At 56.6% G+C, this 16,096-nt stretch overlaps 2 protein-coding genes across 10 annotated transcripts in view; one reads left to right on the plus strand and one right to left on the minus strand.

Annotated features, from left to right (window-relative positions):
• NECAB2 (N-terminal EF-hand calcium binding protein 2) overlaps window positions 1–6,014 on the plus strand; it is a 28,596-nt gene extending 22,582 nt beyond the window's left edge. For all 7 annotated transcript variants that reach the window (XM_037516246.2, XM_037516250.2, XM_037516245.2 and 4 more), the window contains 5 exons: window positions 1,664–1,717; window positions 2,210–2,322; window positions 4,087–4,164; window positions 4,994–5,085; window positions 5,554–6,014. In XM_037516246.2, coding sequence (XP_037372143.1) covers window positions 1,664–1,717; window positions 2,210–2,322; window positions 4,087–4,164; window positions 4,994–5,085; window positions 5,554–5,582 — 366 coding nt within the window. In that variant the 3' untranslated portion in view covers window positions 5,583–6,014. The remainder of the gene's footprint in view (window positions 1–1,663; window positions 1,718–2,209; window positions 2,323–4,086; window positions 4,165–4,993; window positions 5,086–5,553) is intronic.
• SLC38A8 (solute carrier family 38 member 8) overlaps window positions 400–16,096 on the minus strand; it is a 29,133-nt gene continuing 13,436 nt past the window's right edge. For 2 of the 3 annotated variants that reach the window (XR_008552449.1, XR_008552448.1), the window contains 8 exons: window positions 14,034–14,091; window positions 10,428–10,542; window positions 9,525–9,672; window positions 8,924–9,132; window positions 7,578–7,629; window positions 6,879–6,974; window positions 1,438–1,690; window positions 400–1,138 (listed from right to left, as the gene is read on the minus strand). Coding sequence is in view for 1 of the 3 variants with exons in the window: in XM_054697029.1 (XP_054553004.1) it covers window positions 6,881–6,974; window positions 7,578–7,629; window positions 8,924–9,132; window positions 9,525–9,672; window positions 10,428–10,542; window positions 14,034–14,091 (676 nt within the window). In the remaining 2 variants the exon portion in view is untranslated. Of the gene's footprint in view, window positions 1,139–1,437; window positions 1,691–6,877; window positions 6,975–7,577; window positions 7,630–8,923; window positions 9,133–9,524; window positions 9,673–10,427; window positions 10,543–14,033; window positions 14,092–16,096 lie in introns of those variants that run through there. The other variant, XM_054697029.1, reaches the window with a different exon arrangement.

The following is a 16,096-nucleotide window of genomic DNA, read 5'->3' on the forward strand; positions in this document are numbered from 1 at the left end:
CCTGATTGGCCCGGGCTGTGAGCAGGAGCCAACGCCAGGCCCTGCCCACCCAGGACCCGTACCTGAGCCTCACTGGGGGATGGAGCACGTGGGGTGCAGCTGAGAGGGGAGCAGGCAGATCAGGGCGACCTTGAGCCCTACCCCCCCCCTCAGCCTCCCCCGCTGGCCACAGAAGCCTAGGGAACCAGCTGCAGCCCCCTCCTCCGTGGACCCACCTCTGTGTTGTCAGCAGGCCCAAGCAGAGCTGCACCTGGCGGTCACACCCTCCTACCCCCTGCAGGCTCCAGGCCCTGGCCCGAGCAGTCGGGATCCCCCACAGGCCACCCGCCCACTGGGCTGTTGGGCCCCTCACACACGCACTCCTCCGGGAGAGCAAAGCCCGGGGCCCTGCTGGGGCTGGGTGAGTGGGGCCCTTGCGTCTCTGGGAACGGGTTCCGGAGTGCCCCCCGTGCAGCGGCAGTGTTGCTAAAAGGAGGAGAAAGACGTGTGTGTAGACAAATGGGCAACAGCCGTATTTTCAAAGGGCAGGTTTATTAAGGAAAAAAAGAAGAATGCTGGGGGCCACTGGCAGTTCTGGGGAGGTTGGGGGCGGGCGGGCAGCTGCGTTTTGCCCCAGCAGGGAGGTTCTCATCACTCTGGTCTTTGGGAGAGTCGCTCCTCTGTGGAATTTTAGCTAGTGTGGAGTTTATCGCTTTTCGGGTCTGGCTGGGCCCGTCAGCATGGCCTGACCCTCTGTGAGGACGGCCCTCTCTGCTCGCTCTGGTTTCCAGCCTTGGGAGACTCCATCTTTTCTGCTCGAAGCTTGCATCCTCCTCGTGGCAGGCACCTTCCACCACCGGAGGTGGTGCTCACTGGGGTGCCCAGTAAAGGAAGAATCGTGATTGTCAGGAGGAGAGGCCCGGGTTTGGGCCCAGCCCTGCCCTGGATCAGCTTTTGTGGCCATCGGTGTCCATGGGTCCTGCTGTGGCACAGGGAACGCAGGGGGCTTCCGGGCAGCGCTGGGCCCTGTTCCAGACACCAGAATGTGGTGGTGAGCAGCGTCCAGGGGGTTCCTGATCTCCTGGAGCACAAGACAGGGCTTCACCTGTCCCAGAGAGCTGGTTAAATAGGATGTTTCTGGAAGCGTTGGGCTCAGTGCCTGTGACAGTCCAGAGAGGACAAACACACCATTCAGACCACTGGATTCATGAGGCGCTGGGGGGGAGGTTGGGGGTGATTCCCAAGTTGATCTCTGGGCCCTTGCCAGCACTTGTGGCAATAAAGCGTTCTGGATCCAGAACTCTTGAACCCCACTGTGCACGTGCACGGACACACATGTACACAGACAGTACAGTGGCACCTCCTTGCCCTCTACAGTAGGTCTGCTTGGCCTCTGATGCCCAGTGCCAACCCCCTTCTCCCACCATGCCAGGGCCAGAGGGGATTGCTGCTACTTACTGCAGCGGTCATTCCAGCTTCCCAGGGCCCCTCTGAGCCAGCTCTGTGCCTGTGGGTGGGCAGGCCTGGCCTCCAGGGAACTTGAGAGCCACTGGGACCTTGGGGTAGAGGAGCTGGAACTCTGGGGGAGGGGATCCTAGCTTCTGTGGTGTGTGGTGGTGGTTCTGGAGGCGTCCCTGGCAGAGGTGGCTCATCTCCAGCATGGCTTTGTGATTTGTGGTTTCAGACCCTCTGGTTTGACCTGCAGCAGCGCCTGTCGGATGAAGAAGGGACTAACATGGTGAGGCCCGGGCCCCCCTTCCACTCCTTTCCTGCGGGCTCCTCCCCACCTGGGCCAGGGCTCCAGAGGCAGGTGGCCACGGGCACCCCCACACATGGCCACCCTTCTCCCCCGGGGTGTCCTTTGAGACAGCAAGTCTTTATTAGAACCAGCACGGCCCAGAGCGACCCGATCCATCAACAACGGGTCTGCTGGTCATGGGCCTCGTCCTCGGACATTCGGCTCCGGCCGTCCCACCCGCAGAGCCCTTGCGTGTTTCCGCGCAGGTGGGAGCTGCTGCCTGCGTTTGACCCCAAGTTCTAGTTCTTTTGTAGCCAATGTGCACGGGCCAGAAAGACGTGTGCCCGGCGTGAGGTGGTTTTATTTTCTAACACATCACCTTTGTTGAAGGGAGGCCTGGGGGTACTGGGGGAGCTGTGCCCATGGAGCAGGGTGGTGGTGAGGTGGCTGCCAGGCCCTCAGGTGCCCACATCCATTCACTGTGGCCCGCAGCACCTGCAGCTGGTCCGCCAGGAGATGGCCGTGTGCCCAGATCAGCTGGACGAGTTTCTGGACTCCCTGCGACCGTACCTGCGGGGCACTGCCGGGGCCGGGAACTGCTTCCAGTGAGTAAGCCGGGGGCGGGTGCTGGGGCGCTCCGCCTGGGGTAGAGGGCAGGGTGGGACCAGCCTCACCCCCGAGAACAAACCATACCCCAGGGGGTGCCCTGGTGGTGCCTAAGAGCCGGGTCCCAGACTTGGTTCAGGCCCTTCCTGCTATGCAAGCATGGGGTTCCACCTCTCCCCCAGACCTCCGCTGACTGGTCGCAGAGGAGCCAGTCCCCACATCCCTGGAATCCTGGCCCAGGCCCGAGCACTACGCAGTCGGCACCTGTCCCTCGCCGCCGCGGCCAACCCTGGCCTCAGACACGGGGCTGCTGCTCGGCAATGCTGAGCGGGGCACCAAACTGACAGCCCATCGCTGGGGTCAGCATGAGTGGGCACAGACCATTGGGTGCTCTGTCTTAGGCCCACCCTTGGGTGTTCAAGGGCAGTGGCTATACTCCATGCCCTTTCCTGCCTCCCATCTTGGGCGTCTTGGTGGCTTTTCCCTTGAGAGGACAGCAGTTACCCTGCTCTCTGGGGACCCAGCCCTGAACCAGGCCAGCAGGGTTGCTGCTCTCACGCTGTGTGTGTAACAATGGGGCCGTGGGGCCAGGGCCCTGGAAAGAAGGGCCGGGGCAGGAGGGCGGTGCTTGCAATCTAAGAGCCCACCAGCCCAGAGCTGAAGAAGGGCATCTGGGGGAGACGGCCGCTAGCGACAGTGAGGTACCATGTTGGGGAGAGCAGCAGCTGTGTGTGGGAGACTGGTACTGGGAGGAACAGACCTGGGGTGGTGGGCAGGACCCTCACATTAGAGATGGTCAGCAGGCAGAAGGTCTTGCAGCTTGCTCTTGTGTGTGTGAAGGCCTGGGGTGCACAGTGAAAGTCTCAGGGCAGCTGATTGATTGGCTTGAGAGCAGCTGGGTGGAGCCAAACTAGGTGGACTCCAAGATCTTAGGCATCAGAACCCCAGTGGAGGATGGTGCAGTGTGCTGAGCCAGTTGGGAGAGGGTGAGGGTGTCATGCAGGCCTCTGGGGCCATGCTGAATTCAAGATGCCAGTGGGGGTGCCCACATAGAAGCGTGACCCTGGGACAGGGCAGCTGTGGTTGGCATGGCGTGTGGATGGCAGCTAAGGCCTGGGGAGCAGCGTGCACACCACAGGACAGAAGGGAGGAGGGCCCCTTGCCTGGCCCTGCCCATGGGCAGCACTTGGCAGGGCCTCGGGTCTAATTTTGAAAGGGATTTTCATTTTTTTTTTTTTAAAGATTGATTTATTTATACAAGAACTGGGGTACAGGCCAGATGCGCGGGAGGATGACAGGATTCACCAGAGACAGAGCGGGGACCAGAACAGGCAGACTGACGAAATACACTGCTGAGGGGAGCAGCGGGAGTGACAGGCGAGGTCTGCTGTGCCATGTGGGACCCTCGCCAGCCGGCCGGGATCAAACCGGCGCTGCAGAGGCTGCGGACAGCTTCACAACGTGGCGCTCAACAGCCTGCGCCACCAGGGGAGGCCCAATTCATTATAATTTTTCCAAGAAATTGTAGCCACAGGTGCTGGGAGAGGCTCTGAACTGTCAGAGGGCAGCAGCCGCCTGTAGAGCACCTCAGGACGCCGGTGGGTGTCCTGTCAGGGTCTTGGGGCACCTCATAGGCTGGCTCTGGACCCACCCTGTCCTGCCCAGGGCAGAGAATGGTGGGAGAAGGTGGTCATGTGGGCATGCCTGAGGCCGCCCCAGGGAACACCTGGGATGGCACACTCACCTGGCCTCTCTCCCTTTAGCATCACAGCCGTGAGGCTCTCGGATGGCTTCACGTTCGTCGTGTATGAGTTCTGGGAGACGGAGGAGGCGTGGAAGAGGTAGGCCCCACAGAGTACCAGGCCCACTTGGTGAGGTGGTGAGGTGCCAGGAGGTGGGCTGCCTTGCCCCTGCATACTTCACGGATTCCCCCAACCACCTCCTTGGAGAGGATGAAGGGGTGGGGGGCGTCCAGGTTGCAGCAGCACCAGCCTACCAGAATGCTGGCCTCTTGTGGCCCCAGACCCGGGTGCAGGCACGTTGGTCAGCGAGGGATGTGACCCCTTCCCCAACCTAGCTGGGCCTTGGTCAAGTCCCTGGTCATCTGGTGGGTCTGAGCCCCCAGCCTCAGAGGTCCCATTGCCACTCCTGTCGTCCCCGGTGCAGCTCCCCCTTCAAGGTCTGGTTTAAGCACCTCCTGTAGCAGGAAGTCCTCCTGATTCCCCCAGCCAGTATTTCCCTTCCCTTGGCTGCACCCGTCTCAAGTATCTTGTCCATTTTTGAGCTGCCCTTGCCAAGCTCTGTCACATCCACCTTATAGCTTCAGATGCACCCCAGAAGAGGCACATCTGTATCCCCATGAGCCTGGTACCACTGAGTGTTCACCAGCGGTCCGAGCCCCTCCCCACATGGGGACAGGACATAGCAGGTGGGGTTTGCTGGAGTCTGTGAGCTGCTGTGATCCCTTGAAACCACTGCTCCCCCCAACCTGCTATGGCCTCCCCTTTGGCCCTGCTATCAGCTTCCCTGGGACCCTCAGCCTCACACTCAGAACCCAAGCCCATCTGCCTAGTGGTGACACCCCATCCTGGGGAGGACCGGGAGTGGAACTGGACCCACAGACTCCCACAATCTTCAGCCCCAAAGCTAACTGGGGTTCCCCACTTGCAGGCACCTGCAGAGCCCTGTGTGCAAGGCATTCCGGCATGTGAAGGTGGACACATTGAGCCAGCCCGAGGCCCTCTCCAGGATCTCAGTGCCAGGTAGCTAGAGGGAAGGCAGTGCTAAAAGTCGGGAAAAGCTAGGGGGATCAGGGAGACCCCCCCCCCCCAACGTCCTGGGCTCCAGGGACAAATGGCTGAGTGGAGACCAGGGCCACATCTCTGAGCAACTCTTCTGCTCTGCTCCCTGAGCAGTCATGGTCATGCTGCAGATTCAGAGGGTGCATGAGGCAGGACCAGAGTCACATTGGTCCCCCAAAATGGAAGCCTCAGAAGATGCTGCCAGGGGTCCATAAAGTCACCCAAGTCAAAGGCAGCTGCTATGTTTGAACCCTCTACACATAGCCAGGTCCACCATACTTCTCTGAGCTTGGGGTCACCAGCTGGGCCCTCTGTGGCTGGCAGCCCACAAGGGCTTCAACCATTGGGTGGCGCAGGTGTGCTCGTAGGCTGTCCTTGCCGCTGCCTCCCAGGACCCAGTTGCTGAGCATCTCTCCTCTCCCTCCCTAGCTGCGTGGTGCACGGTGGGCCGAGACTGAGCACCAACCTGAAGCCCTGCTGTCCAAGGCCTTGCAGGCCTCGGCCTCTTCAAAAAGAGGTCCAGTTTCTAGAAACTTTGGTATACAACTGTGTTTTCAAAATACTCCCAAATAAGAATGTGTCCTCCTGCTGTGTGACTAAAGGGGAACCCTCACACCCCAGGAGCCAGAGACCCACTCTCCAGCACACCTCTAATGCATGCTGCAGTCCCCTAGTGGTAGAAACAGTCGACGGGCAGAAATAAAGTGTAACACAGTCTGTGTGTGTGTGGTGCGAGCGCCACCCCTTGCCCCGCCCCAACCCACGCCACCAAGCCTGACCCTTAATACCCTATCTCGACCCTCCCACCCACAGCAGCCTGGCTGTGACCTACCTCAAGGGAGGGTCCTCAGACATCAGCTCCTCCTGGCTGCGGCATCACTTCTTTGGGGGGGGGGGTAATTCTCCAGGGAGGGAACTGTGGGCTGACTCCAGCAGCATCCAGGATGGCCCAGCCCAGGGCAGGGTCAGAGCCATGAGCACAGGGAGGCCACCCCACGTTTCTCCCCACCTTTGTCCAAGTCCCCTAAGCCTCGACTGGGGAGGAGCCAGGAAGAAGCCATAGAACAAACAGTTCCCTTGGCTTCTAGGCTATTCTGATCCAGCCAGAGGGAGGGAAAGGGGGCGCTCCACTCACCCCACTTTGGAATGTGGGCCAAGGGCAAGTTGTGTGGCAGCTGCGAGCATGACGCTCCTTGCGCATGGACAGGACTTCAGTACATGCTGAGGCCCGGCTCAGGACCACCCTCCTTTGGGTCCCCCTCCACTGTGGGAGGACCGCTCCTTGCCACTCTGACCCTGATGCTCCAAAGCAGGGATCTTGGGTCTCAGTCCCAACTCTATTATGGGCTGAACTGTGTCCTCTAGCCCCTGGAACCTACAACTCTGACCTTGCTTGGAAAAAGGATCTCTGCAGAGCCTAAGTTACAAGAAGATGTAATTAAGAGACCATCACACTGATTTGGGGGCAGCATTAAACCAGTGTCCGCCCACAACCTGATCTTGGGACTCCTAGCCTGAACCATGAGAATAAATTTATATTGCTTTAAAGCACTGGTCGCTGGTTGTTCATTATGGCAGCCCACAGCAGTATCTATCCCCTCTCCTTGCTATTGCATCAGAAACTTCTGGAACTAGAAGCCCAAACAAGCAGCCTGAGAAGACAAGGTATCAGGGTCTCTAGCATCTTCATGATGAAATGACAAGTGGGGGGGGGGACGTTTAAGGCGGGACACAGACAGCCACAGAGAAAGAACCTTCAGAAGAGCTCCAAGATGGCTGCCACTGTGCTCTGTCCAAAGATGAAGGTGCCCACCAGCACGGAGACCACTCCCCAGACCTCCAGGCAGCACCTGCCAACCCAATAAATATGCATCAGCACAAGGTTTTTGCCCTGTCAGTCAAGGACACCCTGAAAACATACTCGAAGGCCAGTAGGGTCACCGAGTTGGAAACAATTTAGTCGGCTCTCTTGCTGCAGGGATGAGTTTCTGAGACAGGATTTAAATCGATGCTCATCCATCTCACTCCATAACCTCATTCCTACCCAATATTTTGTCAAAGGAAATGATATGGGGAAGGGGACACTAGTTTCAAACTGTCTCCCTTTTTTTTTGTAGGAGGAGAATGAGGGAGTAGAAACCCTGAAGACACACAGGTCGGGAGGTGTCTGCTGGGGTGCAGGAGCCTAGCGTGGGGCCCGGTGTCTGGGAGGCACCCCATGGGACCTGCCCTGCAGATGGTGCAGCGTGCCACCTGGGGCCCAAGACCTATAATCCCCAGAGAGCCCCAACCATGGACCCTCCTAGGGAAAGGGAGAGCGTGCAGCATGGCAGAGCACAAGCTGGGGTACTGGCCTGGGTTCAGTGCTTGCTGAGACGTCCTCCTGCCTGGCCCCCAGCATTCACACCCTCCACCCACAAACCCCTTCAAATGCCCGAGCTGGAGATACTCACTTGACTCTCGGTCCAACAGGCTCGAGGCCCATGGCACAAATGAGGCACAGACCTGCAGGGGAAACACAGAACACCCCTGCACTTAGTACAGAGCCCCAAGAAACCCTGAGCCCAAGAAAGCCAAGCTCACACCTGCCCTCCCTGGGACCTGGGAGGCCACCAAGCCCTTGACCCCAGGAGTCCCCTGGTGCGGCAGCTCAGGGGTGAAAGGCCATCTGCAGGGTGCCAGCTCAAGGTCCCCCTGAAACCTTGGCCTCTTCAGGTCTGTTTTCCGATGACAAGGACACCATCTCCTCCATGCAGCGGCCCTGGGATGAGATGGGGCCTCAGGCCTGGCATGGCTCAGCAACTGGCAGCTGCTGCTGTTCTCTGTACCTTTCTCTTTTTTCTTTTAATCTCTTAATTCTTTGGCTGGGATTCTAAACTAGACAGCTATGCCTAAAACTCCCACGGCCCCTTCCCCAGCCCAAACCAGCCCTGGCTGCTCCTTTCCAGCTCAAGCAATAGCAGAGCTAAAAGGCACCACCACCCAGGACATCAGGAAGAAGCCAACTTTTCTGGGCTGAACCTCAGCCCCACACTAGGGGCCAAAGGAAGAAATGACACCCTCATTGAAAAGTTCTTCCCAGGCCAGGGACAGACCACAAACCCTCTGCCCTTCTGTCTCCTGCTCCACCCCCTGGTCGCACAGCACAGCACAGAGCCCCGCGTTACAGGGGCGGGGGAAACTTGGCATCTCCAGCCTCACTTCACACCAGACCACCCTGGAATGTGTATGGACAGAGCACCTACTGTGCGCAGGGCACCTGACAGATGTAGGTATATGGTAGGTAGGTACTGAACACCCTGCGCCTCAGATTTGGAGTTCTTGGCCTGAGCACCTGTTGGCCACTCTCATGCTCCTGCTCCAGGGTACCCCTCCACCTTCCCCAACTCAGTCTCACTGGGTATCCTGGCTGGGGTAACCCTCAGGCCATGTCTACGGACCTGGGCATCATCACTCACTACCATCGGGAAGGATCCCAGGAGGCCACCCAACACAGAAACTGCATTTGCCTCTGAGGTCAGGGGACATGGTGAGAAGAGGACTTCCTGGGGTGCATTTGAACTACATAACATTTTTAAAAAAAGCAACCTGCTGTGAGGTGCCTCGCCCCTGCTGTGCACCAGCCTTGGCCTTTCCCTCAGCAGGATGGGACAGGGCCCCCATCAGGTACACCCATCCAGGGCAGGTGCTTAGAGAAGGAACCCCAGCCCCCTGCCCAACTCCCACCTCCAGACCCTGGACTCCCTGCAGAGACAAGCTAAGGAGGATGAGAGGCAGGGGAGGAGAGCCAGCATCTCACCTGGGAAGGTGAAGATAAAGAAGGAGCTGATGCCGCCAATGATGCCAATGATCTCACTGAGGTCGGGCAGGAACAGGGCCATGGCGAGCGTCACGGTGACCCACAGGATGGTCAGTGGCATGCGAACCCATGGCCCTGAGGGGTCAGCCAAGGCCCGGGGCGCACACACCAGCCAGCAGCTCCTCTGCCAGAAATCCTGCATCACCGACCTGGAGATCAAAGCACCACAGGCACCATAGGTCCCCAGGGACTCTGCCGCCTCTGCACCCCAGATTTCCTACCATTGTCCTGCAAGCTAGCGGGGTACCTATGCATCAGATGCTTATTCCCTGGGGATCCCACCAATGCTCAGGGGTTTAGTCCCCACCCGGCCTACAGAGAGAGCCCCAGGAGGGCACTCAAGGCAGGCTCAGGAGCCAGGCCCCAGCCCTGACACTTAATATATAACTGGGCAGTTCTGTGCAAAACACTTAATTCTCTGCCTCAGTTTCCTCCTCTATGAAACAACTCCACGGGCCTTATAATACATGGGCACAGCAGCACCAGGCTGACACTGCATTGCGATAAATGTTGACCCATGTCCCTGCGAGCCAGGCCTCACCTCCCCAGGAAGAGCACAATGGGGTAGACGGTCACGATGGAGATGGCAAAGAAGATCCGGGCGACCACGATGACCATGTCGTTGCCTGGGTAGGACATCAAGATGTCAGCAGAAACTTCACTCCCAAAGGTCAGAAAGCCATAAACCCCTGAAAGGCAGAGAGGGCAGAAGCCAGAATGGGATGCACGCCTTCAAACCCAACATGGTGACAGCGCCCAGCCACGACTGCCTCTGAGGCTTTCCCTAGGAGGAAACAGAAGGTTCTGGAAGGGGTCTCCCCCTGCTATTTCCCAAGGCTTTCCTGTCCTAAGTCAACATGATACTCAGTTGTTCTTCTTTTCCCCGCTGAGCAAAACCGTGGCTACTTCTTTGAAAGAGCTCCCAGAGCTGGTGAGAGGGACCTGGGCAGGGATGGAGCATGGGCTGGGGTCAGGCAGTGCTTAGGCAACTGCAACATAATCTTCCTGCCATGTGCATCCCACCTGACAGTACCTGTGCCAGCAGCTGGCAATGAACCCATTTTCCAGATGGGAAAACCAAGACCCAGGGCATCAGACAGCCTGTTATGGCAGGAACAGGGCCAGGGCACCAGTAGCCCCTGCTCTACTACAATGGTGCCTCTGGGAACCCCTATCTGCCCTGTCCTGGACATCCATCTCCAGCTGTTTTAGTTTCTCTCAGGTCTTTTCTGAGGGGTCCCATAATCCTGCTGACCAGCTACTGAATCTGAAACATCTCCAGCTTTGCCTCATCTAGTCAAGAGACCACAGACAAGCCATGGAAGTGCTCTGAGCCTCAGGTTCATGGTACTCAAAACACGGAGTGCTGTCCCCAGTACATGGCAGCCCTCTGTACACACTCCCTATTCCCATGCTCCTGCCACTCCCCACACCCAGGCCGTACCTGTGAGTGAGTAGACGAGACAGCAGGTCAACAATGACATCACGGAGACGAGGGCCCAGTGCAAGAGGCCCTGGTTGTGCATGCTGCAGTAGATGGAGACAGCAGCCTCGTGGCACTGGAAGACAGAGGCACCCTCAGTGGACTCGGACCATTGGAACACAGTGTAGCAGGTGCCAGAGTCCCCTGGAGCAGCCGACACAATGTCAATGTCCCAAAAGATAAGGGAGAACCCAATGTCCACCAAGAACAGGAGCACAGTTATCTGTATATTCTATATGGAAAAGCATGGACACAGCTGTACACCTCAGTGTGGAGACTCACAGACCAGACACACAAAAAGGTTTCCATCCACATGAAGTCTCAAGTAACAAACCAAACAAGACAGGGGTTCTCAGTCCCAGCACTACTGTCACTTATGGGGAAGGGGATACCCTGCGTGTTGTAGAAAGCTGATTATTTGTGGCCTCAAACTAGTCAGGAGCAGCCCCAGTGGAGACAATGGTAAACATCTACAGACATCGTGCAGTGTCCCCTCCAGGGGAAGGATTCTGTATATAATTGGGGTTATGGCCACATGGGAATACAAATCATTATGATTTACATACATATAGTACTGCCTCATCCTAAGAAATTTAACAGGAAATATGTACATGTAACCAAGATAAAGAGCCCCCAGTGTTACAGACGTCACTTACGTAGGGTAGGGCCTCGCAGTGGTGTTTCTCAAGCAGACTAGGACACCTGATGCTGAGGCAGGGTTGAGGGGTGCTACTGTATCCAGATGCAACCATGGGAGCCGGGATATTCCCAGGCTCCCAGGACAGGATTCCCACCATCACCACTTACTTTCGGGGCCAGGTTCTTCTGTGCTGCCGGGTCTCCCATGTGAGAGGTTTGCTTTAGGGTCTGCCAATTCTCTGCGTGGTAGCAAAGAGGCTCTTGGCAAGTACTGCTCGGACCTTGCAAGTGTCCAACAGCCTATGGACCAGCTCAACCAGGGAGGGGCGGCTAACAGCCTGGGGGCCCTCAACCAAAGGCAGTGATCCCTTGATCAACATTACCTCTTGTACTCACATGACATTTCGTTCCCAACTCCCAAGTGGACACCAGCCCTGTCATAAGCTCTGCTTCCAGGGGATTCCAAATGACAACATGCATTGGGGTCCTAGCACCACAGTTTTGAGTACAGATATGAGGAAGAAGACGCTTGTCGGGGTTGGGTGCAGGGGTTGGGGGGTGGGCAGGATGGTGCCATGCCTGCCCCCCCTGGGTTGGTGCAAAGTGCATGGCTTTATGAGAGGAAATTCAGCCATGGCTCTCTGATCACTGGGGTATGGAAAGCAGGGCCAAGGACCACAAGATGACTAAGAAGTAGCAACAGCCTAAGTGTCCACTCATGAGGAACAGGTAAACAGTGTCCATGTGGTGAGACCTGATGCAGCCATCAAAAGCAACAAGGGTAACAGCCCACATGAATCTCGGCAACCAGCTATGGGAAAGGCACCCATCACCAAAGGCTAAGTCCTGACATCCAGAACAGGCCAGTCCACGGAGACGGAAATTAAATCCCTGGTTGCTGGGGGTGGGGAATTGGTCGTGACTGCCAAGGGGTACGGGTTTCCTTAGGTGTGAAGCAAATATTCTAAAATTGATCATTGCTGCCCAGCTCTGGCTATGCAAAAACCACTGAGCTGTACCTGTGACACGGGGAGCAGACTGCTACAGGAGGCACTCTCAAAGAAGCTGTTTAAAGGGAACACCAATGGGCCGCCCCAGTGGCGTAGCGGGTTGAGTGCAGTGCTGTGAAGCTGTCCATAGCTTCTGCAGCGCGGGTTCAATTCCTGGCTGGCCATAGAGATACCCACATGGCGCAGCCGACCTCTCCTGTCTCGCCCGCTGCTCCCCTCAGCAGTGCATTTCAATCCTGCCTGTTCTGCTCCCCGCTCTGGCTCTGGGGAATTCTCTCACCCTCCCGCGCCTCTGACCTGTACCCCAGTGCTTGTATAAATAAATAAATCTTTAAAAAAATAAAAAATAAGTAAAAATTTAAATTGAAGTGAACACCAATGAAACCCCAAGTGTGGCCAGGGGGGCTGGCAAGTGCAGCCAGGGGGGCTAGGAGTAGAGGCCACACCCCACCTCTGCTCCTCCCTGGCCCCTTGCCAACTGCATAGGCTGGGGGTGGCCCTCTGCTAAAAGAGGGGGAAGGTGTGTTTGACCCAGGTGAGAAGTCCTGATGACAACAGGTAACTTCCATCCCTCCCTCCGGTCTTGCCCCTCCCTCACCCTGTTCCCCACCCTCTTCACCTGCATCTCTCCCGGCCTCCCTCCCTCCCACTGTCCAAACAGGAACCTGACAGCTTTGCTGATGGTCAGAGCTGGCCACTAGTCCTCAGCCCACCCACCCTGCCATTCACATCTTCTCTCGTGTCCCTGGAAACACGGCCCAGGCCTAGGCTGCTAGGAGAACTGGTAAGGGAGCAAAGTAAAGGTGAGGGGTGCCCCTGGTTTTCAGCAACTGGAAAGCAGCCCCTGCCCGGCACGCACCAGCCACACCACACGGCGCCCAGCACGGGCGAGCGGGCTGGCTTCCACATCCACGCACAGCTGACAGCAAAATCAGAGCCTCAGATCTTTCAAAATATTGGGTGTGTGAGAAGCAACGTGAGAAATCCCTGTAAGTGGCTTGCTAAGGCACCAAAATCGACTCCTTTATAAGGAAGAGAAATGGAGATGTTTCAGATTCTGTTCAAAAATAGTTTCCAAAGAAAACATATGAAGAAGAAAAGAAGTGGGCGCTAGCTGAGTGACAAAGAAAAAGCCCATGCTTGGATGCCGTGGTGCTGTTGTCAGCCCTGGGCCAATGGGATTTTACTTTGGGGTGGTTTTTTTTTTTTTGGGGGGGGTGGCATGGGGAGGACAGGTGGGCATCTCTGGGAGAGAGGCAAATCTTTCCTAAAGTAAACAATGAAGGAATAGAGTCCGCGGCACCTGGGAGGAGACTGGGACCCCCAAGAGAGACAAAGTACCTCTAGGCCCGCCAAGGCTGACCATGGCCGCTTTCCAAGCACCCTAGGACCCTCGCCTGTGCTGTCCCCTCTAGCTGCACTGAGCTCTGACCTCCTTGCACCCAGAGCTACCTCAGAAGTCCATCCACTAGGACGCCACACAGAATCTGTCTCACACAGACACCCTGTCAGAAATTCTGCCTGTAGTGCCGGCCACCACTGTACCACCGCCACCCGCACACCCACCACATTTCTCCTCTCCAAGGGCTCTGGGCCAAGCCCACCTGCACAGTTCTAGACCCCAGTGAAATGAGCAGCTCTTGCTCTCCAGCATGATCACAGCCCTGCAAGGATTTTGTACAGGGAGGGGGACAAATCCTGAACCCCCACGTTCTATTGTGAACCCAACAGACATGGTACTGCTGTTGGCTGTCAGCAGCTGAGTTCCCAAGTCCTGGAGCACAGATGCAAAACCACATGCACAGTCCCTGGAAGACGGCCAGCGGGCCCATCCACTCCAGTGACGGGCTGCCCAGGGAGCAGGGAGTCCTCCATCACCTGCAAATGCCATTGTCCTCCGCGCAGGCGCAGAGATTACCTGGAATCCGAAGCAGATGGTTGGGAAGACACTGAACACCGAGGTCCAGGAGGAAGAGCTGTGAATACACCAGAACAGGTGCTTATTATGCAAAGTTATTTTCTAAAGAACCTTCAGCTTGAATGTGAGTTTAAATGATACCAGGAAGATGTAAGTGTGACTGTAAGATACATTTTAATTACTGCATTCACTACCGGGTCTGGTGTGGGGGAGGGAAAGGATGCAGGTTAAATGCTGCACTATCTAAATACATCTTCAGTGTCTTCACTGACCCTTGGTAAGTTAACTTGACGTTCCCTGCATTGGCAGAGGTGGGCAGGGAAAGACTGAAGAAACTCCCGACCTCCCTCTTGAGGCAGGCTGCCTAGCGGCAATGAGGCTAGGGGCTGGAGCTCACATCTGAGCATGAACCAGCTGAATCTTCAGCTCAGGCCTCTCAGTGGTCCCCACCTGATGGCACCAGCTCCCTTGGACGGGGACCTCTTGGAGCCAGTCTGCAGCACCGTCGGAGAAATACAGCAGAGCGGGGCATAACCAGAAGTACCATTTGCTGGTTGGGACAGAATGAAGGTCCCCAAAAAGATCCACGACCTAATATTGGGAACCCGTGAGCGTGTAACCTGACATAGCAAAATTTCACTTTGTAGATGGGATTAAAGTTAAGGACTTTGAGAAGACATCCTGGACGACCCAAGCCAGTGAATCCCATGAATCTTTGGAATGTGAGCAGCTTCCCCAGCAGCGGTCAGAGAAGCTGTGGTTACAGAACCAGGGGAGAGGGAATGATGCTGACTTTGCACCACGGGCCAAGAATGCAGGTGCCACTAGAAGTAGAAAAGCAAAGAAATGGTGCATCCCTGGAGCCTCCGGAAGGAACAGTCCTGCCCATACCTTGATTTTAGACCCCCAGGCTCATTTTGGACTTCTGAGCTCTGGAACTCTATGATGTGCTCTTAAAACAGCACATTTGCTGTTTTAAGCCACAAAATTGGTGGTCATTTGTTACAGCAGCCACAGGAAACTGATAATAAGGGTATCTCTCGTTCTAGCCTGCTCTGGCTTCCCCTTCCTGCCTCCAGGGATGGTCCAGAGTCAGAAGCAGGGTGCCCATGCTCTCGCTGCTCCGTCTCCAGCCTACATCCTCTGTCCTCAGGTGCTCAGCCGAGACTTTCCTATGGCGGAGACCCAAGCCCCAGCCCCCATCTCCAGCACACAGCGCCCTCCCCTCCTGCCCACTTGATGGGATTAGTGGGAATCTGGCCCTCCCCGGCTCCATTTTTCCTTCTCTACTGGATTATCCCCATCACCATACACACGTGCTGTTGCCTCTGGCCCCACAGTCCTGCCCAATCCTCTCCTCTCCTCTCCTCCTGGAAGAGCTGTCTTTTTTTGTCTCCTCTCTTTTCTGCTGAACCCTACCCACAGCCTCAGCCTGCTCTCCTGCCCTGACATAGCTCATCATGCCACCAAAGACCTTCACAGCCAATGTGATGCCCAGACTCGGTCACATGGAACATGGGAGCAGCGTGTGGCAGCGGATCACTCAGCCTTCCTGAAACTTCTAAGCCCCTCCTTCTAGTCACCGTCCACACTGGGTTGAATATTGTCTCCCAAATTTATCTCCACTGGGAACCTCGAAACAAAGCCCTATTGGGACTAGGATCTTCACAGGTGTAATTAGTTAAATTAAGAGGAAGGTATAGTGGAGCAGGGTGTCATGGAGGAGAAAACGCACAGGGACAGACGCAGAGAAGATGGCCACATGACCACAGAGGTAGAGATGGAGGGAAGTGTCTCCAGGCCCAGGAACACCCAGGATTGCTGGGACCACCAGGAGCTGGAAAAGGCAGGAAGCCTGGAAGCCAGCCCCCCACACTCTGATTTTGGGCTTCAAGTATCCGGGTCTGAGAAGAATCTCTGTTTTCAGCCACCATTTCATGGCCATTTGTTACAGGGGCTCAATAAGCAAATACACCTTCCTAACTCCTCACTTTGTCCCCATCCTCCCCAGCTCCTCCTCCCCCCTGGCCTCCCAGTGCCTGATGAACAGGCAGGCAGAGTAC

The sequence above is a fragment of the Talpa occidentalis genome, unplaced genomic scaffold (genome assembly GCF_014898055.3).
Source record: "Talpa occidentalis isolate TD23 unplaced genomic scaffold, MPIMG_talOcc4v2.1 talOcc4.17, whole genome shotgun sequence".
Classification (NCBI taxonomy): domain Eukaryota; kingdom Metazoa; phylum Chordata; class Mammalia; order Eulipotyphla; family Talpidae; genus Talpa; species Talpa occidentalis.